This window comes from Loxodonta africana, chromosome 1 (genome assembly GCF_030014295.1).
Source record: "Loxodonta africana isolate mLoxAfr1 chromosome 1, mLoxAfr1.hap2, whole genome shotgun sequence".
In the NCBI taxonomy this organism is placed as follows: domain Eukaryota; kingdom Metazoa; phylum Chordata; class Mammalia; order Proboscidea; family Elephantidae; genus Loxodonta; species Loxodonta africana.
In genome coordinates, this window is record NC_087342.1 from 117,726,629 (window position 1) to 117,750,029 (window position 23,401).

The 23,401-nt window shown below is 39.6% G+C and overlaps 1 protein-coding gene across 1 annotated transcript in view; it reads left to right on the forward strand.

The window, feature by feature from the left end:
• The window catches only part of LRRC1 (leucine rich repeat containing 1), a 169,017-nt gene extending 147,498 nt beyond the window's left edge, over positions 1-21,519 (forward strand). Inside the window, exons 11-14 of the mRNA XM_003404423.3 lie at positions 7,434-7,549; positions 13,550-13,722; positions 15,481-15,617; positions 17,497-21,519. Of these exons, the coding sequence (XP_003404471.1) occupies positions 7,434-7,549; positions 13,550-13,722; positions 15,481-15,617; positions 17,497-17,655 (585 nt within the window). The 3' untranslated portion in view covers positions 17,656-21,519. The remainder of the gene's footprint in view (positions 1-7,433; positions 7,550-13,549; positions 13,723-15,480; positions 15,618-17,496) is intronic.
• The last annotated feature ends 1,882 nt before the right edge of the window (positions 21,520-23,401 follow it).

Sequence of the window (23,401 nt, forward strand, 5' to 3'; positions counted from 1 at the left end):
ATTCAGAAATGTCTGTAGTGATGGAATTTTCTTTTTGAGGATAACCTTCTGCCTTCTTATTATTACAATTTAGATTTTTTTAAGTGTAAGTTTGCCACCAGATTCTAAAATGAATTGTTGATAAATAAAACAGGTAATATAAAGTGAAGACTAAAAATATTGGTTGACCACTGGATTTCATAATGGAGAACACCCATTCTCTGAGAGAAGTCCTTCCTAAGCATGAAAAAAAAGATAAGTCATAAGTCATAAAATAAACAGTTGATACATTTGTCTACATGAAAATTAGATTTCTGATCATCAAAAAAGGTAAAGACAGCCTGGGAGCAGAAGGAATTTGCAACGTCTCTCCTTACTATTGGGAATTCTTTCACATTTTTGATAGAAGCCCCTATCGAAAAATGGGCATACCTCTCCCCCCCACCCCGACAAATGCCAATAAGCAATTCACAGAAGAAACAGAAATGGCTACTAATGTGAAAATTTTCAGGCTCATCAGTATTCATAAAAATGCTGATTAAAGTATTTGACCTACTAGATTGTCAGGGTTTTTAAAATAGTAATACCAAATGTTGGTGAGGATCAGGGAAGTACATATTACCGTAAAAGTATCAGTTGCTGCAGCCTTTCTCAAGGAGAATATGATAATCAAAAATTTTGAAATGTGCATACCCTTTGATTCTGCAATTCCACCTCTAGGAATTTATCCTAAGAAAATAATCATGGATATATGCTAAGAAGTATACATAAGCATGTACCTCACAGCATGTATAGGAGTAGCTAATGTGTGCCAGATGCTTTGCCAAGCATGTATACAGACAGCTAACATATGCCAGGTGCTGTGACTAGTACGTGCTGGGGCAGTTAACATCTGCGGTGCCCAGTGCTGAGCACGTATGGGAGAAGCTAGCACGTACCAGGCACTGTGGCAAGTGCTTTTGTGCATATTCTTGTCTAATTTTCATAACAGTTCTATGAGGTGTAGGTAGATCATTATCCACATCCCGAAGACTGAGAAGCTAAGACTCAGAAAGGCTAAGTAATTTGCCCAAGGTCACACAGAAAAGAAGTGACACACTTAAGTAGCAGTGTCTAACAAGGGTGATCTATTAAGTGATCTGTGATTGCCTGTAGAATGAAATACTTAGGTGGACAATGAATATCCTTTTAGAAACATAATGACATGGGAAAATGTTCCTGATGTCATATGTAAACAAAGGTGCTAAAGATCATAGTGTTGGTTCTAATTTTGTTAAAGTGTATATATATAATTAGAAATGCATGACAATAACCCTAGAAGATTGTGCACCAAACTATTACTCTGATTATCCTTTTGTGGTAGGATTTGGTTTGAAGTTTTTTTTTTTTTTTTAATGCTTATCTGTGTACATTTGTGGTCCTTATTGTCCAGTCAAGATAAATTACTTTTTTACGATCAGAAAAAAAGAATGCAGTAGGTATTAGTGGATATTTTGATGTCAGAGGCCCAAAATTCAGGAAATCTCAGAGCCACGTTATTTCTAAGATATTTGTGAAGTAGGGAACATTTTAATAATATGCCACAGATGATGGTGATGGGAAAGGCAAAAATACTCTTTGGTTTCTAAAATTATACATCATATTATTTCTATTGAAATTGTACTTTGACTAGATTTTGCTTATTGTAAATTCGTCTTCCTGCCACTGAAATGTGGGTTCAGTTCTGCTACAAATAATATTAAAAGGAAGCTGCTGAAGGAAAGTCAAGAAAAGATTTCTTTACCACAGCCTATTAAGAATTACTTAGGAAAGGCAATGACAAAGTAGAATATAAGCAGACAAAGGTGACTAATCTTGGCTTTCCCTTCACATTTTTAAATCTGTCTGTCTCCTCTAGGATAAGGTAACCTGCAGCAATTAATACTTAGTGATAAGTCAGCCTGAGTAAGGCTTGCTGGATGATCTGCAGGCCCCATCTCCTTGATGTGGCTTAGATCAGTACCCAGCAGTGAAGAACAGGATCATCGCGAATGAAGAGAGACACAGAACAGCTAAACTAGGATTCTCAGCCGCATTCTGTGACTCTGAGAGAATCTAAGTCTAATCCCTTGTATTCTGGGAAGGTGCTATTATGTGGTTTAAGGGAGGTTTAAAAATAATCAGCTTCTTATATGAGTGGTAGTAAGTTATTTAAGCAGGGACTTTGTTTATGCTTCCCAGAATTTCTGAGTGATGTAGACATTTTATTCTGATGACCCCTAAGGACCCTGTGAGCTCTGTCTCCTAAACCCAGAAGAGAAAGCAAAACTACATGGGAATAATATATATAACATAATAATGAACTCTTGTCAGTTCTTCACTGTTGTTGTTCTTAGCTGCTGTCAAGTCGGGTCCCAACTCATGGGACCCCACACACAACAGGATCGGACCATTGTGATCCCAAGGGTTTTCACTGGCTGGTTTTGGGAGGTAGATCACCAGGCCTTTCTTCCTAGTCTGCCTTAGTCTGGAAGCTCCACACCTGCTCAGCATCAGAGCAGCATGCAAGCCTCCACTGACAGACTACACTGGTGGCTGTGCTGGAGATGCATCAGCCAGGAATTAAACCCAGGTCTCCCACACACAAGGCGAGAATACTACTTCTGAACCACCCTTGACTCCAGTTCTTCACAATTAGTAATCAAAATGTCACTGATACAGTTTTCTGAGAAACTCAGGTGGGTTCAAGGAAGAGATTCCCAGTATCAGCACAGTTGAAGAACATCTGAGGCACCCAGGTGCTGATTGAAGTAGCTATTTGGATCTGGGGTTTTCACTTCTTGGAAAAAACAATAGCTACCAGATTATTTGGCAGCAGCTATATACCAATTTCTGTGATAGGCACTAAATTATATATGTGGTTTCACTTAATTTAATACTTATTGTTATTTCTAGTTGAAGTCACATATCCAAACCCACAAAACATATGCCAGAGCTTAGATTCTAACCCAGTTCTGTATAACCTCAAAGCATCCCTCCCTCAACTGCACCGCATTTCCCTCTGACGTCTATGAAGAACTCTGTCTTTTGAGTTACAGTTTCTAGTGCTTAATAATCTTTTCAAAAAGCCAAAGGTTCCTGCCACGTCTTCCTGATTGATGTGGAAAGAGGGCTGTGTTTGTGTGAATGTTTGCCCAGGACAGTACGTGCCTGTGATGGGCGATTAAGGCATCCCCAGTACATGCTGCTGCAACAACACGCGCCCTTTGTTGGTGTTGTTTTCCAAAAACTGTAGACAATAGAGATCAGGAGGTCACGCTGCCTGCTGACAACCCACAGGGCCTAGGAGGCTCTTGAAAACAATTGCTTCCCACCCCTGACAGTCTCAAATGGGTGTGCGATTAGAGTAGGAAAGGAAAAGGGAAAAATATAAACTCTAAACACAGCAGACAGCTCACACAGTACGTTGGGAGTTCACACAATTTCCTCATAAACACAGGACGGATGTTAACTTGTCCAGAACTTTTATTGCTCCGACAACTTTTAAAGCCCTCTCCGATCCATTTTAATTAGTTAAATATAGAATATATGCACATGATACAAATTGAAAACACTCACATGGGTTGAATCATGTCCCCCCAAAATGTGTGTCAACTTGACCATGATTCCCAGCATTGTGTGGTTGTTCTCCATTTTGTCATCTCATGTATTTACCCTATGTGTTCTAAATCCTAACCTCTGTGATGTTAATGGGAGCCCTGGTGGCACAGTGGTTAAGAGCTGGGCTGCAAACCAAAAGGTCAGCAGTTCAAATCTACCAGCTGCTTCTTGGAAACCCTATGGGGCAGTTCTACTCTGTCCTATAAGGGTCGCTGTGAGTCAGAATTGACTCTACGGCAACAGTTTTTTTTTTTTTTAATGATGTTAATAAGGCAGGATTAGAGGCAGTTATGTTAATGAGACAGACTCAATCTACAGGATTAAGTTGTATATTGAGTCAGTCTCTTCTGAGATCTAAAAGAGAGAATCGAGCAGGAAGGAGAGGGACCTCAAACTACAAAAAAATCAATGCCAAGAGCAGAGTGCATCCTTTGGACCTGGGGTTCCTGCATTGAGATGCTCCTAGGCCAGGGAAAGGTTGATGACAAGGACTTTGCCCCAGAATCAGCAGAGAGACAAAGCCTTCCACGGGAGTTGGTGCCCTGAATTTGGACTTCTAGCCTCCTAGACTATGACAGAATAAATTTTGGTTTGTTAAAGCCACCCCCTAGTGGTATTTCTATTATAGCAACACTAGATAACTAATACATGTGGTATAACAGTAGGGCCTCAAAACAAATTTCCTGCAGATGACTGGGCAGTGGGCAGCTCACGGAGATGCTTACAGTCACAGTGCTTGATTCCAGAGTAACAAGCCTCAGACTTGGCTCTCTATGCCCTCCAGAAGCTTGTTGTCTGGTCAGAAGGATCATAACTGATGTGTTTTACCTCCTTGGGGTACAGATAAATCTTATCTCTTGAAAGCCAGGCCAGGATGTAGGTTGAGGGGTCTCCAGCCTCAGCCATGTGCTGAGGCCTGGCACTGAATCCAGACCCTAGTGCAGACTCGGCTTCCCAGCGGAGCTCCCCATGGGGGCCTTGGTTATTCTTTCCTGTGAGTAGACGTTTGTTGGGATCGTCTAAATTTATCAGAGAGATCTGATAATGTCAACCCTCAAAAGGATCAGCATTTTGATTCCTTTCCTTCCATGATATCCCTGGACACCTGAGTAAAACTGATGATTCCTTTCCTCAAGGGAGGGAAGAAATGTCAGGCCACAGAAAAGGTTGTTACACTTCTCTACTAGGACATAGCTGAAAACCAAACCAAACCCATTGCTGCTGAGTCAATTCTGACTTACAGCAACCCTATATGACAGAGTAGAACTGCCGCATAGGGTTTCCAAGGAACAGCTGGTAGATTTGAATTGCCAACGTTTTGGTTAGCAGCCCAGCTCTTAACCACTGGAGCCCTATATGTATAAAACCTAAGCGAGGCTATTTTAAGTGATACTTTCCAGAATGAAGAAGAGTTTTGCTGCCTTCCTTGCTACACATAGAAGCAGAGGATAGCTTTTAAGTAGTAGCCTTTCACTAAGTAAGTAAATAAATAAATAGAAGCATATAGACATACCTATATAAGAAATGCTAGTATATAGATAGGCGGCTGGGTTAGATGAGTACTATACTTGCCAAGTACCCTGGTGTGTGTGTATGTATATATATATGCAAGTGTGTAAAAATTAAACAATAACTCAGTCAAATGAACTTAAGAACCTTCACAAGGTAGTTTGTGCTTGTCTGGGGTGTAGCATAGACCATAATTATTAAAAAAAAAATAGAGAGAGCAAAGTATCAGTGTGGACCAGGGGGCTCTGGGGAGACTTTATGGAAGAGTAGAGAACATTTAGGAGCCCTGGTGGTACGGTGGTTAAACTCTCGGCTGCTAACCGAAAGATCAGCGATTCGAATCTACTGCATACTCCATGGAAGGAAGATGGGGCAGTTCTACTCTGTCCTATAGGGTCCTTATGAGTCGGAATCAACTTGATGGCAATGGGTTTTGGGTTTGGGAGAACATTTAGCTTACCAATCATTTGAATGACTGCTAAGATATAGCAAGACAGGGACAAGAAAAGTATTTCTATAAGAAACAGTGGAGCCAGAAATATTTAAAGGACAGCAAATAAACCACTTTCACTAAGATGGGAAATGTGAATAGTAAGAAATAAGGGGATCATCTAAAAGCCTTTCTACACAGATGTGTGTTTCCTGGGTGTTATGGATTGAATTGCATCCCAACACATTACAAAATATGTGTTGTAAATCCTAACCTCAATACCTGTGGTTATAGTACCATTTGGGAATGAGTTGTCTTTATTATGTTAATGAGGCAGCCTTAGTATAAGGTATACCTTGAGTCAGTCTCTTTTGAGATATAAAAGAGATTAAACAAGCAAGCTAGGAAACAAGATGGGGAAAAGAGATGCCAAGCCACATGAAGATTGCCCAGGAACAGAAGCTAAAAAGAGACAAAGACCTTCCCCAGAGTCAACAGAGAGAGAAAGCCTTCCCCCAGAGCTGGCACCCTGAATTCAGACTTCTAGCCTCCAAAATGTAAGAAAGTAAATTTTTGTTTGCTAAAGCCATCCACTTGTGGTATTTCTGTTAGAGTAGCAGTAGATAACTAAGACACCAGGTGACCAGAGACAAATGTTAGTCCATTTTTCTAATATGTTTATTTTTCTTTTTCTCTATTATGGATAAATACTATGGTTAGTATTTCAAAAGCTTTTGTGTCAGCTCTTAAAGGGAAGATATAAATAGAAAAGGGCAGAAGATATATTCTGATATCATTGAAGATTCAAGTCTCTGGCCTTCCTTGAGGGGGAGGCTCTCTGGAGTATTTTTCCGTGTGTCAGATATCAATAGGCTCCTTCATGAGCCTTTTCTAGCAATTGCTCTTAGTCGGGATAGCAAGTACAAGAAGAATGTAGTACTTTATGGAGTCCTGCAGAATGTTGTGTCTGGGATCGAGTTATTTTTCCACCCCTTGGTTCAGCTTTCCTGACTGTAAGAACCACAGCCAATTTGTTCAAGAGAATCATTGAACTATTTTGTTTATGTGCCTTTTGAAGACCAGTCTCATACAAAGCTCAGTTACCCTTGAATTACTTACTTTAAAAAAAAAAGATAATCAAATTTAGTATGGGTGCAGGTAGTGATTTATATGCTTTCACCAGCGGCTCATAACTAAGGAGGTTAATGTACGTATCTACCAAATTCACTTTTTGTTAAGAGGTTTTCGCCTTTGTCAAAGCAAAGCAAATTTACCAAATTAAGTTGTGCATGACCAGAAGCTATTATAAAATGTGAGGTGGAAATTAATGCACTGAATCATCTATCAGATGTTTCTCTCTCTTTTTTTTAATATGCTGGAACACTGAAGTTAATATAATGAGCAGGTCTTCCAAAGGGGGTGTGTGTGTGTGTGTGTGTGTGTGTGTGTATCAGTATCATCTTTAATCTAACTTGAAACCTAGAGTTGTTAAACTCCCACACCACCAAATAATCTTTATCCAAACGTATATAGTATGGTTAACATATTCAGAAGATACCGTCACGCTAAATATCAGCAGTGGGAACTGACTTCCTTTTCAGAGTGAAATTCTGAATTGTATTGCTTACTTTCTTGATTTAGTTTAGTATGTATATGTTTAATGTTTTACAGAGATTTTTATGAACTTATTGGACTTCTTGTTATTTTGTATGGTTTTAAGTTAATCATGGGTAGTTATCAGTGAGACTTAAAATTATGTGGTATAATTTTACACATCATTTTGTGTTTCATGAATTTTGATAAACAAGATACTCCAGTTGCATGCCACCACCCAAAAAACCCAGGGAAAAAAGATGTATTTTGTGTCCCATTGTAGATTGGCGGATGTTGCAGCCTCACTGTGTTCTGCGTGCGTGACAATAGGTTAACTCGGATACCTGCAGAGTTGTCACAGGCGACAGAACTTCATGTCCTGGATGTGGCAGGGAACAGGTAAGCAACTTCTGGTTGGCTTTGCTTGAGGCCGAGGAACAAATGTGAGTACACCACTGTCTGCTGTGCATCTTTGCCATCTTGCGTTTGCCCCATCTCCTAGAATATCTGTTAGTCAGATGACCCCAACCAGGGAGTTCTCAAAATGGGAGATGAAGTGATTGAGCCCAGTGGGGTAAAGAAGGTCAGGGCCTACCTGAACACGGGATCTTTAAAGTTGAAGTGGGCACTTCTATAGAAATGCTTCCCAGAACGACAATTGAATGGAATAAGGGAAAGAACACTTAGTTTTGGGGGACTTAGGTTTTGCCTTAGCTGTTATAACTGGCTTTTGTAAGTCATCCTGGGTTTCAGAATCTCCCCATCTGCAACATGAGCTTGAAGCTTGAATGAGTTTGAACTAGAGTTTAGCTAGGGGTCTTGATGGGCACTGCTGGTGACTCTGAACTCCCTGAAATTGTAGCAAAATTGTATTCAGGCACATTTTTCTGACATGAGGATTTACATCTCTTGTCAGAAACTTCATGTGATTCATAATAAAAAAAAAAAGAGCCACCAAACTGATATCCCCAAGGGTGCAACAGCACCTTTTCTCAAGTTCTGGGTCACAAGCACTGTTAGACTGCCAGTTTCTGGAATGTGCCTTCTCCTCACCTTTATAGAATGTAGATGTGTCTCAGTGACTCTGAACTAATTTCAGCACCCCAGATGACATATGTACTTTCTCTCCCTGAGCCTAAACAATCCCTTCTCTGTACCTGGGACCTTCTTCTCTATGTCCCACCTCTCTTCTTTATTGCTTGTGCTTTATCTTCTCCTGGAAGCCTTCTTCTCTCTGAATTTGCAGTTGGTGAACTTCCCCTACCCTCCTACTCACAGGCAATGGTAATCGCCTGTTTACATGTGTTAACCCTCCTAAATGTAATGTTACCTAAAGCTAGATCTCATGGTTTATGTGCCATTGTATCACTCCTCTCTTGTACAGTGCCTGGCACATGGTAGATACCTGGAAAATACTTATTGACTGAATAGAAATGTGAATCGTTTTTGCATAAAGAACAGCAGACTACTGCGAAATGTCTTACATCACAGGCTTCATTGCCAAAAGGAATTAAAAATTTGCTTTCAAGTGTAACATGATTAGAGAGGGAAAAGTGCTTAGCCAGGGAATGATCAATGACTTGAAATGGTGAATGCCAGCAATCTGAAGAATGTTTTGGGGGCTGTCTCCTCAGTGCTGATTAGCTAGTCACTTAGGTCAGACATAACCCAGCATTTTTCATTCTTGGTAATGCATCATAGACAGCAGGGCTAAACAAACAGTGTTACTCTACTGGAGCTCAGGGATGTTATGACCTCAGGGAATGCTCACCTTTTTGAAGTCAATGCTTTTGGGACATCTTGGTTGATTCTTAAGACCACTGTGTGGCTGCTGGAAACTCAGGACTAATTTGAGTTGAATGTTGAATTTCTGCTGGACCAAGCATGGCATGAGACATAGAACTTGAGAAGGACGTTTCTTTCCAGACCTCTCACCTCCAGCAATAGAAGCTCAATGACTCCAAACACTTCCTGGCCCTTGTTAGAAGGTGTGCATGAGTTTGTTAGTGCCAATTCTGGAGCAGAAAGATGGCTCCGACGTCTAAAAACTGTTCTTTTCACAGGAGTAAGGCCCCATTCTCTAGTTCTCAGAAGAAGGGAGGGTTAAATTTTTATTATGCTTGGGCTAGGTTGGAAAAACTCCAGTTAAAAAATATAGTTACATAGCTGCTATCTGAGTCAGGTTAGTGTGTCATTTAGTCCATGTAAATATCGATTCAAAACCAAATTTTAAGCCAATTAAAATATTTAATTACTACTTATTAACTGTCAGTATAGAAACTAATAACAATAATACGTTTTTAAAAAGGCTACATACCATGTCTGCCAAAGGCTTACAGAAGTGTCCCCCAACAGGAAGTCATACTAAATACAAGAGAAGTTTCTGCCTCTTCTCTCAAGCATATAAAAATAGCAAATGGCAGTGGGGAGACTGTTAGTTTACAAAAGCTTTCTTTTACAAGAGTGATAGGATAAATTATAGCCAGGATAACTGTGAAGTGCCACTTAGACACTAAATATCAGACTCTCTGTGACAGTAAAGAAGGAAAGTATCTTGTATCATCAGCTACCCATGGGCACAGAACACAGAATTACTTAATTCTTGGGTTCAATTTCATAGAAATATTACCAAGTATACAAAGTTGGGTTTCTGAGGATATTCACTACAGTATTGTTGTCGTTGGGTGCCATCGAGTTGATTCACATGGAAGCAGAGTAGAACTGTCCCATAAGGTTTTCTTGGCCGTAATCTGTAGAAGCAGATCATCAGGTCTTTATCCCACAGAGCTGCTCGGTGGGTTTGAACTGCCAACCTTTTGGTTAGTAGCTGAGCACTTAATCATTGTGCCACCAGGGCTCCTTCACTGCAGTATTAGTAGTCCAAATACTAGAAACAATGGCTGTCAATGAAAGAGTTGTTTGTACCTTTGAATTTTGTACTGTATATATGTATTACCTAATAAATCAAATTAAAACCTAACAGTATAGCTGTACTGGGGGAAACTGAACAGATGAAGAATGATATTTCTCTCTGTGGTGACATGGAAGGGGTCCATGATACTGAATGAAAAGAGTAGTTGTTGAACAATATGTAACACTCATTTTTTTTTAAAAAACACTATCCAGTACACCAAAATATTAATAGTAGTTCCCCAAGAGGAGGGGGTGTGGACTTGGAGGTAAAGGGAATTTTCACTTTAATTATTTTGGTATTGTTTAATTTTTTTTCACTGATCATGTTCTCCAGCTATATATGTATATTTTTTAAACATGTTTTTAAACTTTGCTTAGAACAAAATATTCTAGTAAGACATAATGTAAACAGGTGAAAAGTTAAATTGTAAGAAACCTTCGGTCATAGGGTAAAATAATATCACATTGATAAGTAGGCCAAGTTTACTTGCTAAATAAATTTGACAAAGCAATTGCTATAGTAATTCAGAGGCAGGGAAGGTCACTTGAGGCTGTGGATTTAACCGAAGACCAGTTCATTTGCTTTAGTCCTTGTACCATTGGTGTAAATAGTAACCACAGGCTTTTTATTTCTGAGATGATGTGGTCCTAAATAGAACATAGAGATGTGTAGAAATGGAGCTGTAGCTTCACGTGTTTACCCTGTTCTGTAGTGTACGGAAGGTACTAGAATAAACCAAAAATATATTATTAGCTTCTCTGGAAAGTAGGGATATGTATTTTTTAATCTATTTCCTGACTTGGAGTTGGGATGCCTCGCCCAAGAGAAACAGAGGAGCGTGTGTGTCTTTTCTCCCCAGACCCCAGTGGAGCAGTGAGAGCCTACAGAATTTCAGTGTGCAGACTGTACGGGGAACAGGGCCTTTTTTTTCCTTACCACTGCTGGGGCCACATCTGTCCCCGAGACACTTGTGAACAAGCCCACGTGTGGTGTGTACTCAGTTGGTAGCAGCCATAGTCAGGCTGGCACTTTCTTTGCAGGAAAACTGGTGCTTTAGACAACTCATTACCCTATATACCTTACTTAAATATGATTACATTTATATACTGTAGAGTCCAGTAATTTATTTTAGCTTTCACCATATAGTTTGTCATCCTTAGAAGCTATTACTTAATGTTCTTTCTAGCTTTTTATTTAAACCTTTGCATTAGTAGTCAGCTGGGAGGCCAGTTATTAGTCTGAGAATTTATGATGACCACGTTTGAGTATCTGTGTTCTGTGCCGTTTTCAAATCATGATTTCTTTTTTTTCTTTTATGCTCACGTGGTTAAGAAAGGCAGAAATGCTGACTATAGGTTTCTTGATAAAGACCTTGAAACTTTAAAATTCTGCAGAATGCTAGCTTACCTCCTGTTTTAAAAGAAACAAGGAAAAAAGTTCCAGAAGAAACTGTCCTTTTGTTCAAGAAAGTAAAAAAGAGTCATTTCCCATAAGTTGTCGATTTAGTGGTATATATCTCTGAAAATGCAATACTAATCTTGGTAAGCTGTATAAGTAGATTTCCCACGTATGTTGAGTGAAAATGGTTATATAATCTCATGAAAGAAATACATGCTATCATATAATTTTTTTATAGAATTAATTGGCCAGAGATTCTTTTATGCAGAGGTGCCTCATTTTATAAAGTAATGAGATATTATTATTCATCTATTTTATGAAGTAACTTCTAAGACTGATCCATAATTTAATAATGTGGATTCATCCTTACAGTGAAAATACTTGATCAAATATAGCCTTAAATTCCTTACACCTTAAATTTCTGGGAAACAGCGGTTTGGTTGTTTTCAAAGTGAATTCGTAGACTAGTTTGAAGCATTGGTTTTCACTAAGCAGGTTGTCTCACTGTTGGCATTTTGGGCCAGAGGTGGGGAGGATCCCTGGTCCCTACCCCGCTAGGTTCCACTAGCACCTTCCCCCAGTTGTGACAACTGAAAATGTCTCCAGACATTGCCAAATGTCCCCTGGGGATATAATTGTCCCTATTGGAAAACCATTATGCTTAAAGTAAATTTTAGCAAGTGCCAAGTACATATGATTTTTGGCAGGTAGCCTTTTGGTTCCCTACTTACTAAATAGATTTAAATGGCTACAGCCAAGCCGTCAAATCTTTGTGAAGCATAAATATAAAACTGATCTTTAGGTGTCACATTACAGTTTTCATATATACTGTCTCATTTGAAACTGAAAACAGTCTGATGCGGATATTAATTATCACGTAGGAGCCTGAGAGGTGGGAGTTTCCAGAAACTGAAAGATAAAAATTTAAATTGGAATACTTAAAATAATCTTCTTAGGGGAAGCAAATGGAGCCCACAGCCATGAATTTTTTTTTTTTTTGAATCTTTAACTGCACCTTAAACTCTCTGCCACCCAGGTATCTCTTTTCCTCTTATGACCGTTATTCAGATGCTCCTGGAAATATGTAATCCTGAGGCCTCATATAGGGTCACTGTAAGTCAGAATTGACTCAATGGCAATGTTTTTTTAAGGCCTTATACCAGCCTTGTCAAGGAGGCTATTGCCATTGAGGTAGTAAGGACTTTCTGCTTTCAGGTCCTTCCACAATTAGACTGGTTTTGCTTTTTCTTTAAATTGAAACCTCCTAATGCAAGACCTCGATGGCAGTGGGTTTAATGCAAGACCTATGAGTTGGAATTGACTTGACGTTAACGGGTTTGGTTTGGTTTTGATAATGCAAGACCTAAGAATGCATCCTGTAATTAGCTGAACTTTTTGTCTTTTTTTTTTTTTTGCCCTATGTCCTAAAGATCCTAATGAGAGATCTTTAACCTACTAAAAAATCTACTCACAAAGGCTAAATGAAGCCTATTAGGAGCCCTGGTGACACAGAGGTTAAGAGCTTGGCTGCCAACCAAAAGGTCAGCAGTTTGACTCCGCCAGCTGCTCTTTGGAAACCCTATGGGGTAATTCTGCTCTGTCCTGTAGGGTTACTATGACTCAGAATCAGCTCAGCAGCAGTGGGATTAGTATAAACCTGAAGCATTGGTAGCTCAGTGGTAGAATTCTCATCTTCCATGCAGGAGACCCAGGTTTGACTTCCAGCCAGGGCACCCCTTGCACAGCCACCATCTGTCAGTGGAGGCTTGTGTGTTGCTGTAATGCTAAACAGGTCCTCAACAGTGCTTCCAAACTAAGACAGATTGGGAAGAAAGGCCTGGCAATCTACATTCAAAAATCCATCAGAGAGAACCTTATGGATCGCAATGATTTGATCCATGGTCTATGGAGTTACCAAGAGTCAGGCACTGACTTGACAGCAGCTAACAAGTATAAACATACCATCTTTGTACACTTCGAACCCAATACCAGGAAACTGTTTTTAATTGTTTTCTCTGTTTTTATTGATAGGAATTGATTTAATTACAAAATTGGAGGTCATGATATCTCCCTTTGTTTTAAACTAGGTTGCTGCATCTGCCTTTATCCCTGACCACCTTGAAGCTGAAGGCTCTTTGGTTATCTGACAACCAATCCCAGCCTCTGCTAACGTTCCAGACAGACACAGACCATACCACAGGGGAGAAGATTTTAACCTGTGTCTTACTTCCTCAGCTGCCTTCTGAACCTACTTGCCAAGGTGAATTTAAGGACACTAACCATGTGACCCTGAGAATGGGTAGGGACTGATGTCTACCCATGAAGCCTCTTACTTCCACATGTGGATGTGGTTGTATTTTGTTTAACCTGTCTCTAGGGCCACTGGTGGGACTCCTTGAGGAAGAGTACCCTGCATCCTTGCAGAAAAAGGGCGTCTTACAACTGTTTATCATGTTTGAATCTCCTTGAACAGCCTTTCAGATTTAAATTTTAGCTAAGGCTGAAAATACAAATGCTTCTAGAAAAAATAACAGTTACTCAAAACCCACACTTACAGTATGAGGATTAGTAGCTAACACCACTGGCATACTGTTTTTAAGCCAGTGAGTTGTTTTGAGTTATTGCATCTCTGTTTTGTAAATTATATGTGGTTTTAAGAACTATTCACACTAGCATCAAAATGCTATTATAATTCCTTTGCTGAGAGCTGGGTTTGATAGAAGAGAACCATGAGTCAAAGTAAACAGGATTTGGTTTGGAGTGTGCTCAGAGTATGGGATCCCCCCAATTGGAAGGGCCCCCAAACCAACTTGCCAATCCCAACTTTGTTAGGTGAACTTTTAAGACCCTAAAAGAAAAATATGGTAGAAGGTATTACTAAGGAAAGTACTAGTATCCAACATGAGGCATTAGTGGTTCAATGGTAGAGTTCTCAGAAGACTCAGGTTCGATTCCCAGCCAGTGCACCTCACGTGCAGTTACCACCCCCATCTGTCACTGGAGGCTGGCATATTGCTAAGTTTCAGTGGAGATTCCAGACTAAGATGGACTAGGAAGAAAGACTTGTGACAATATACTTCTGAAGGTCAATAAAAATCCTATGAATTACAATGGTGTGACCTGCAACTGATCATGGGGATGAGTAGGATTGGGCAGCGTTTTGTTCAGTTGTGCATGGGGTCACCGTGAGTTAGGGGCCAACTTGATGCAGCTATCAACAGCTGACGATAACAGTATTCAACATGATTAGCCACATCACTGTCATGACAGTTTTTAAAGTTAGTGTGTAGAAGAGAACTAGGAAAAAGAATTGTGAGTGATTAAGATATTCTGTGATGAAATAGTAAACATATAAATTTCACAGATATTTTACATGATCTCAACTAGAATTATGCATCATTGAAAAGAAGGGGCAACCCTGTCCAAGGCCTTTTACTTTTTTTTTTAATTGTGATAAAATACATATAACAAAACATTTGCCATTTTAAGCATTTTTAAGTGTATAATTCAGTGACCATTGCATTCACGGTGTTGTGCACTCTTACCACTATTCATTTCCAGATGGTTTTTATTCCCCTAAACAGAAACTCAGCACGCCTTAAGTTATGGTTAAGGGGCCCATTTTTATTTATTTTTAAAGCCAAGACTTGGAAGCTGAAATTATTCACTTGTCTTCCTTATTTCAGCTGTTATACCCCTGGTTCTCCTATGTATTCTGCATAAGACCAATTGCCGTTGAGTGGATTCTGATTCATGACAACCCCATGTATGTCAGCAGGACTGTGCTCCACAGGGTTGTTTTGATGGCAGATTTTTTTGGAAATAGATCACCAGGCCTTTCTTCAAAGGTGCCTCTAGGTGGACTTGAACCTCCAACTTTTGGATTAGCAGCAGAACACATCAACTGCATGCACCATGTAGAGACTCAGTTATTCTGCCTGGTCAGCCAAATTGGTACATAGCGGTTGCCAGGCACATGAACCAGAGTTCCCTGTTGATGTGCCCTTTGTCCCGACAGAGAATCTGCCTCGCTGTGGTGCACTGGAGAGCTTGGTAAATGACGTCTCCGATGAAGCCTGGAATGAGCGTGCAGTAAACAGAGTCAGTGCAATCCGATTTCTAGATGATGAAAAAGATGAAGACGACAATGAAACGGTAGGGAAATGGAAATTCTTTGCCTCTGTGGAAGTTCAAATTTAAAAGCTTCCCAAACATTGAGAATGGTACCTAATAAGGATTTATTTTAAAATAGCGTATTCTCTGTTTTGCGTTTAGCATTTAGAATTCATTTAAAAGACAAAAGTCGGTATTCCTAGGTATTGATTCACAAAGTGTAAATAAGGAAAATGGGACTTTAGGTTTTTTTATCTGAACAGTTTATAGTCTTTTTTTTTTTCTCTATTTGTGATATCTTGCACTCTGTAACTTCCACTGTTTTCTTAATTCCCACCCACCCCCACCCCATTTATGGCTGTACTGTGGTAGAGAGAGATCTCTGTTGACTCCACTCACATTTCATCATGTGTGATGTAGCTTCCCTTCTGTTGTACCAGGCTTCTCTGCCTTCGTAAGACCAGGTCTCATCTTTACCTTTGTGGAGAGTGCTTGTGATTCTGGTGGGATGACCTTAGGACTTACTTAGAAATCAGGAACAGATTTAAAAATATATCGCACCCTTACTTTCATTTGTCCTTGAAGGTATCTTTCGGCCACTTTCAGCAGAACATACTACTGTAAACATCTGACCTTTGTTTTGTCTTACATTGGAGTAAGGGAAACATCTCCAAGAGTCTGTGAAAACTCCTGAAATCTTCCTACAAGTTGACTTTGGCATCTTAAACTCCTTGCACTAATTGAGATTTTCATAAGCAGACCTTTGAGGGCGTACTTGCAGCCACCAAAACAAAAGGCAACTTTACATCGTTTCCTTTAAACCAAAACTATTGCCGTCGAGTTGATTCCAACTCACAGCGACCCTATAGGACCTAGTACAGCTGCCCTACATGGTTTCCAAGGCTATACATCTTTACAGGAGCAGACTGCCGCATCTTTCTCCCTCAGGGTGGCTGGTGGGTTTGAACCACCAATCTTTCAGTCAGCAGTCAAGCGCTTAGCCAGTGAGCAATCATTATTCTGCCATTCTGGCTGTCATCAAATGAGATTTTAGTTGTTTACAGTAGTCAAGTGCAAAGTGCAAATAGGAAATGACAAAATAACTTCACCATAAATGACTCTTTAATGCTTACCTCATGGCTTGTTGGAGTCTGATTATTTTACCAGATACTTCATTGCCTCAATAGTGCTCTCTCAGTATTTTGTTACCCTAGTTTGGCTCTTCCTGAAACTCCTGGACAGGCCATTTAAAAGGTAAAAAGGCCGTTTTATGAGCTGAAGAGCATGCAAAGTGTTAAATAATATGATTTTTTAAAAATTACCCATACCCTGTAACTTCACTTCCAGCACTGTGGTCTTTATTAGAAGAAAGTGAACTTTCATCAGTAGGCCATATAAATAGCCCACACAGCAACAAAATAAGAAAAGAAGCCCTTCTCTGCCCACTGGCTTCCCTTTTTCTTTAACTCTGATGCCTCCAGGGCTGAAGGAAACCAGAACTACTTTTGGGTTATAGTAGAGTATTATACTGATATTAATTTAGGTTTTTTTTTTTTTAACCCTTTACCCTTTTCTTCCTCCACACCCGACAATTACGTTTTTAAATTTTTTACTGTTCATGGAACTTTATTTTTATATTACACTAATCTCATTTTTAAATAGTATTCTTTTATTTTAAAAGTAATCTTGCTATCTTGACTAACTGAGTTATATGAAATACTTTTATCTTCCATTAATTACTAGTAAATAAAAAAAAAAGGCAGTTGATAAATGCACATAGCTCCAAAGAAAGCCTTTTCACCGGCTTTAACTCATAATCTCTAAGGAGCAGCTTTGTATTAGAATGCTAATACCTGGAAGCTTTGTATTCGAAAGAGTAATGGAATAAAACCAAAGCACTCACTGCATTGTTTGTTTTTAGAGAACACTTCTAAGGCGAGCCACTCCACACCCAGGGGAGTTAAAGAGCATGAAAAAGACAGTGGAGAATTTACGGAATGACATGAATGCTGCTAAAGGACTGGATTCCAACAAAAACGAGGTCAACCATGCCATTGACCGAGTGACCACTTCTGTGTAGCGTTTCACCTCCGAATTTTACCTCCTGTGTCTTCCCCTGCTGTCAGAGATGTTCCTGTCTGCTTCCAAGGAGCCTCATGCAGTCCTTTGTCTTAACCAGAACCTGGCACATCATCTCCCCAAGTGGCGTGTTGGGATGCTGCCCTCTCAAAGGAAGTGCCTTACTCTAATGCATCAACCCGTCTTTGCACCAGTGATCTCCTGGCCCGACTTCTTTTTTTTCAGTTGTTTGTAATAAGTAGAATACACTACTGTAAACATCTGATCTTTGCTTTTGTCTTCTGTTGGGGAAAGGGAGCAGGAAGGGGAATTTTTATCCTCTTCCCTTCCATAACTGCTGGAACATTGTGGATGCCAAGTTCTCTTGGACCTACTGACGAGAGTGTTTTATGTGTGGGGACGAAAACTGATAACTTTTTAAACCCTTTTTTGGCAGCTCAGATGGTGTAAATTTTAAAAATTTTGTATAGGTATTTCATAAGAAAAAATATGTATTTCTTTGTTGTTATTTTATCATGGAAACGGTACATATTTTTAGTATTTGTGCAGGAAAAAAAAATAGTCCTAAAGTATTTGTTTTTATTTGTACATCCACTGTGCCTTACTGTAACCTGTGTCATGTCAAACCAACTGTAAACAGTGGCATCTTTGAGCAGTGTGGTACTTTTAAAGCAGTGTTGGATTTTAGTTAGAAATCTACCTGATGGATTTGTTTTTAACCAAAAAAGAGAATTACCACTGGTTCGTAAATTAATATCAATTGATTTTTTTTTTAAAGTTGAACCAAAGGATTAAACTACTTATATGTCATTTCTTAAACTGTAGCTTCTCATGAGTGAGTCTGTTATAACGAGGGCAGTGTTAGACTGCACACACTCCAAAGTAAGTGCCGTTTATAAAATAAATAGAACAGGAAAGCACACAAAGAGAAAGCTGGTTCAGAAATCCAGTGGGGAAATAAATCATGTACTGCAAAGGAAATTATGATTTTGACTGAAGATAGCTTTAAAAGTTTTATAGCCAGATATAAAACCATAATAAAGAAAAATAACCTACGACCCTCATAAAAATGTTGGTATCTTCATAAGTGCAATTTTAATTTGTAAATAGAATTTGAATCAAAGTATAACAAAATACTGCTTCAAGATTTAATTTTAAATCTGCTAACTTAAGAGGTATGGGGGTATGTTTTGGTGTGATTCTATTGATTTTTTTGTTTTGTTTTTTTGTATGATGTGATAAAAGAGAAATGAAAAGTCCTAGTCACTACGTGGTGTCTAGGGGAATCATGTCATTTTATTTTTCCTCCATGAAATAAACTCAACCTGGACATTGGCTGTACAGCTTTTCAAAATTAATTATTACTGTATATGTACAGGCATACCTGTGTGGTGCAGATGGTTGAGCACTTGGTCACTAGCTGAAAGAGTGGTGGTTTGAATCCATCCAGAGGCACCTTGGAAGGAAAGGCCTGGCGATTCACTTCTGAAAGGTCACAGCCACTGAAAACCCTATGGAGCAGCTCTGTTTGGAAACACGAGTCTGAATCGACTCCACGGCAACTGGTTTATGTATGTACAAACGATAGCAGGTAGCCAACTCCTTTGACAATGCGTTCCTTCTGTTAAATATCTTAAACTACTGGTCAGTCTTGATTTAACCTCCTATGGGGCTTGCACTCACTTGGCATTCTCACACGAAGGGCAGGCATCAGAATTGCCTTCAACTCTGGCCTGTAAGTTTGGGTTGTGGCTGTCTGGTTATTTGGATTCCTTGGAAACCAGTTTTCAGTTAACCAAATACTATTTCTGTACATTTACTTATTGGGCTCATTTTGCTTTTTAGGTTGTGTGTGTGTATATATGTTTGTATTTTTAAAACTATTTATTGAGTTGAAAGTACATGCCATATAAGCAGGTTTTGCTGAGTCAGCTTTATACCTTGTTCCCTAGAAAGCCTCCTTAATCTATGGATAACCCATTTTCTTTTCTCCTTTTTAAGATTTGAGTATACTCTGTTTTGCTTTAAGCCTGTAAAGATGATGCCACTAACTCATGGGCTGATCATAGACAAACAAATTGGTTTTATTTAAGGTAAGTTCTCTCGACATCAAAGAACTTGTAGCGTTCTTTTGTATGTGTATATATATAAAGCCTACCCTTTGCCACTCAGTTAATTGTGGGTCCAGTGGGACAGAGGTGGACAGATTTGTGTTGGTGTGTGTGTTTGAATTTTTCTAGGAAATTTTATGACTTAATTGTTTCCTTTGGCCTATCTCCTTTACTTCACATTCGCCTGATTGTCTGTATTGTTTTGTTTTGTTTTGTTTTTTTCCCCAGTTTGGGGTATTTGTTTTCTTCCTTGAGAAGGAAAAGTTACTTTCATCACAAGCTCTTACGGTCTGTGACACTGTGATGCTCTTTAACATCAGGATGTTGATACCAAACTTAGGCTTCAGAATGGAAACGGCACCAGCCAAACAGTCCCAACTTGAGAACATACCCAGCCTTTCCGATGATGCCTCTCTTATAGCTATGAGGAAAATTTTATGAGAAAGGATACCTTTCTCTTGTGAGCCTAGTGCCAAACGTTCCCGATCTGTTTCTAGGGGAGAGTGCTATATGGAATTGTCAGGAGTCCATAGCCCCCAGTCTGGCTCTTCTTTAAGAAAGGGAGAAGTACAAAGTATGGCCAAAGTGTTTGTCTTGTGGGAGTGACATATAAAAGCAGCAAAGGAGATTAGTATGACCTATTCACCTGCTTTTTTGTTAGCCTCTTACTTCCTTTTCTTTTTAACAAGGACATTACTCCTAAGTGGATAAAATCACCCAAATAATTAGAGGGGGTGAAATAATGAAATCACCGATGATGAAAAGGAACAGGTAAGACATCTAGAAATGTTTGCTTGGATGTTCTTTCTTCCCGGAAAATTTGGAAAAATGGCCTGACCAACCCAGTCTCCAAACTTACTAGTTAGGTGTCCACAAGGTAAGGAAGCACAGATAGAATCACTGGCACCAGCCTCATCCAGCAGTCTGTATGCCATCGCCTGTGAAGTCTGCCACACCCAAGAAGACACTCGTAATGGTGAGGGTGGAGGCTGGGAAAAATTCTTTCTTTGTCAGTAAATTACTCTGAACAGCCAATCCAAACCTCGTAAAAATGACCGACACCCCTACTGTGGACACACTGGTTGGAGTGTGGTGAGGCTGGCTGTGCAAACACTTTCTAGTGAGGGACTGTGCACTGGAGATGCTTATTAAAAGCAGGCAATGAGGGATTTACACTTCCGTGACACCCATAGAGAGTTGAAATCTCACTGTAGCAATTAGTGTTGACTTACCTCATGCAATTTTCCAAAGAGCCAATGTAAAAAAAGATAAAACAAAAAACAGCAAAACTTTTTATTAAGAAAAATTTAAAACATACAAAAGTAGACTTATATAATGGGCCCCCATGCACCTGTCACCCAGCTTTTAACAACTACCAACACAAGACCCCATACTAAGCCATTTTAAAGAAACCAGATTATGTTTTAAAATACATAAGATTCTACAATGAAATAATTTTTAAAACAATCTCAGGAAGAGCAGAGAGCAAGTATACCCCTTAAAGTAGCATTCTGAAGTTAAAATTTTTTTAAATAATTTTTATTGTGCTTTAAGTGAAAGTTTACAAATCAAGTCAGTCTCTCACATATAAACTTATATACACCTTACTACATACTCACACTCTCCCCCTAATGAGTCAGCCCAGTCCCTCGTTCCAGTCACTCCTTTCGTGACTGTTTTGCCATGAAGTTAAAATTTTTGAGAGTTGTTAGGGAGGTAGGTTTGAATCCCAACTCTGCTGCGTGGCTTTGGACAAGCTACTTCTCTGGGCCTCATGCCCTTCACCTCTAAAATAAGATGGCAATACCTCTTACAGGCTTATAGTGAGGATTAAATAGGATACATGAAACATAAGCTCCCAGGAAGTGGGTGGCTGCTATTATTACAGATCTTGCTGTGTTATTATTCTAGTAATGTTATTAGCACCTACCACCAAGCCAACGGTATGTGATCAGATGAGTAGTGTTCATCAGTAATAAGGACACACACTAGTTCTCTGGCAGGGAAAACTTACCTGAAAACATTTTCACGTACGGTTTTACCTGTAGAACACTGAGTTAGATAATGGCCAATGGAAATTTTAATTTGTCAGGTGTCCTTAATGGTAAATTTAACTATGATCTCAAGGTAACCCCCTTATTTTAGCTGAACTTACTAGCTAGCTATCCTCAAGGTAGAACTAGTTTCCACCAAGAAATCATTAAACACCCCATCGAGGACTAGCTAGCTATCCTCAAGGTAGAACTAGTTTCCACCAAGAAATCATTAAACACCGCATCGAGGAAAGGCTCTCCCTTTCTACCCAATGTCCCTTTCTTTGCCATGTCCTCGGTTTTCTAGGTTTTGGTCTCTTGTGCTCATTTTCTGTCTTATCACTACCTTGTTTCACCTTTGTTTATCATAACGTTCTCCCTATTCCCCCTCTTGATTGTATATTTTACGAGGGGCACATAGGTTTTAGAAATTGATTGTTCGTGGAGAAAAACCTCATAGAAAATAAATAAATACATGCAGCCTGACTTGGGGGGCTGTACATGCCCATCTTGCTAGAGTGTTGTTTTATGGGTTTTTTTTTTTTTTTTTTCCTTTAAAAGCGGGCCAACTGGTGGGAAAGGGAAAACAACCAGAAGAACCTGATCGGGTTACTTTTGTTCAACAGGCTGTGTGGAAGGTTGGAGACCAGTTGGCAAGGACAGTGTAATTTTAACCTGGGAGATTGGGCAGTCACTATGACAAGTGTGGCTTTTAGCCAAGGGCTCTTAAGTTCTGACTAGGCAAGAATCTGATTGGGTTGGTCCTCCAAGTTTCTTTTAAAGCATCAACATTTGATTTTTAAACAAACAATGAGCTGCCCTTTTGTATGGTAAGATAATAGTTACAATGGCTGCCATTCACTAAGCACTTACTGGGTGCCACACACCCAGCTAACTGAACACAGTCTCAGTTTTCCAGAACACCCTCATGAGGTAAGTGATGGCATTTCCATTATGCAGAAGAGAGAATAAGATCCAAATAGCTTTAGTAACTTGCCCAAGATCAGACAGCGAGGAAGTGACAAAATTGAAATCCAAATTCATGTCTCCATAACTACAGAGTCTATGATCTCCAATACACCTTTATTTTGCTCTGCCCTCCCTTCTCCCCCCTCCGCCACCAAAACACTGTGGACCTGTAATTACATTTAGAGTTGTAGCTATCATAGTGGTGATGGTTCTGTTTTTATTTGTAGTGATTATTTAGGCCTAGGTTACGGACAAAGACTGGCACTGGCATGGAACTGAGTGAAGTTTGTTGTTGTTAGCTACCATAGAGTTAGTTGGCCTTGACTCATGGTGACCCCACATGGAACAAAAACACTGCCTGGCCCTAAGCCAACCCCGTGATGGGTTGGGGAATCAGAAAGTTGTGAATTGGACCATTGTGATCCAAATTCATTGGCAGGTTTTTGGAAGTAGATTGCCAGGCCTTTCTTCCTAGTCCATCTTAGTCCAGAAGCTCTGTTCAAACCGGTTCAGCATCATGGCAATGCACAAGCCTCCCCCTACAGACAGGTGGTGGCTACACATGAAGTACTCTGGCCAGGAATTAAACCTGGGTCTGCCCCATGGAAGGTGAGAATTCTACCACTGAACTACC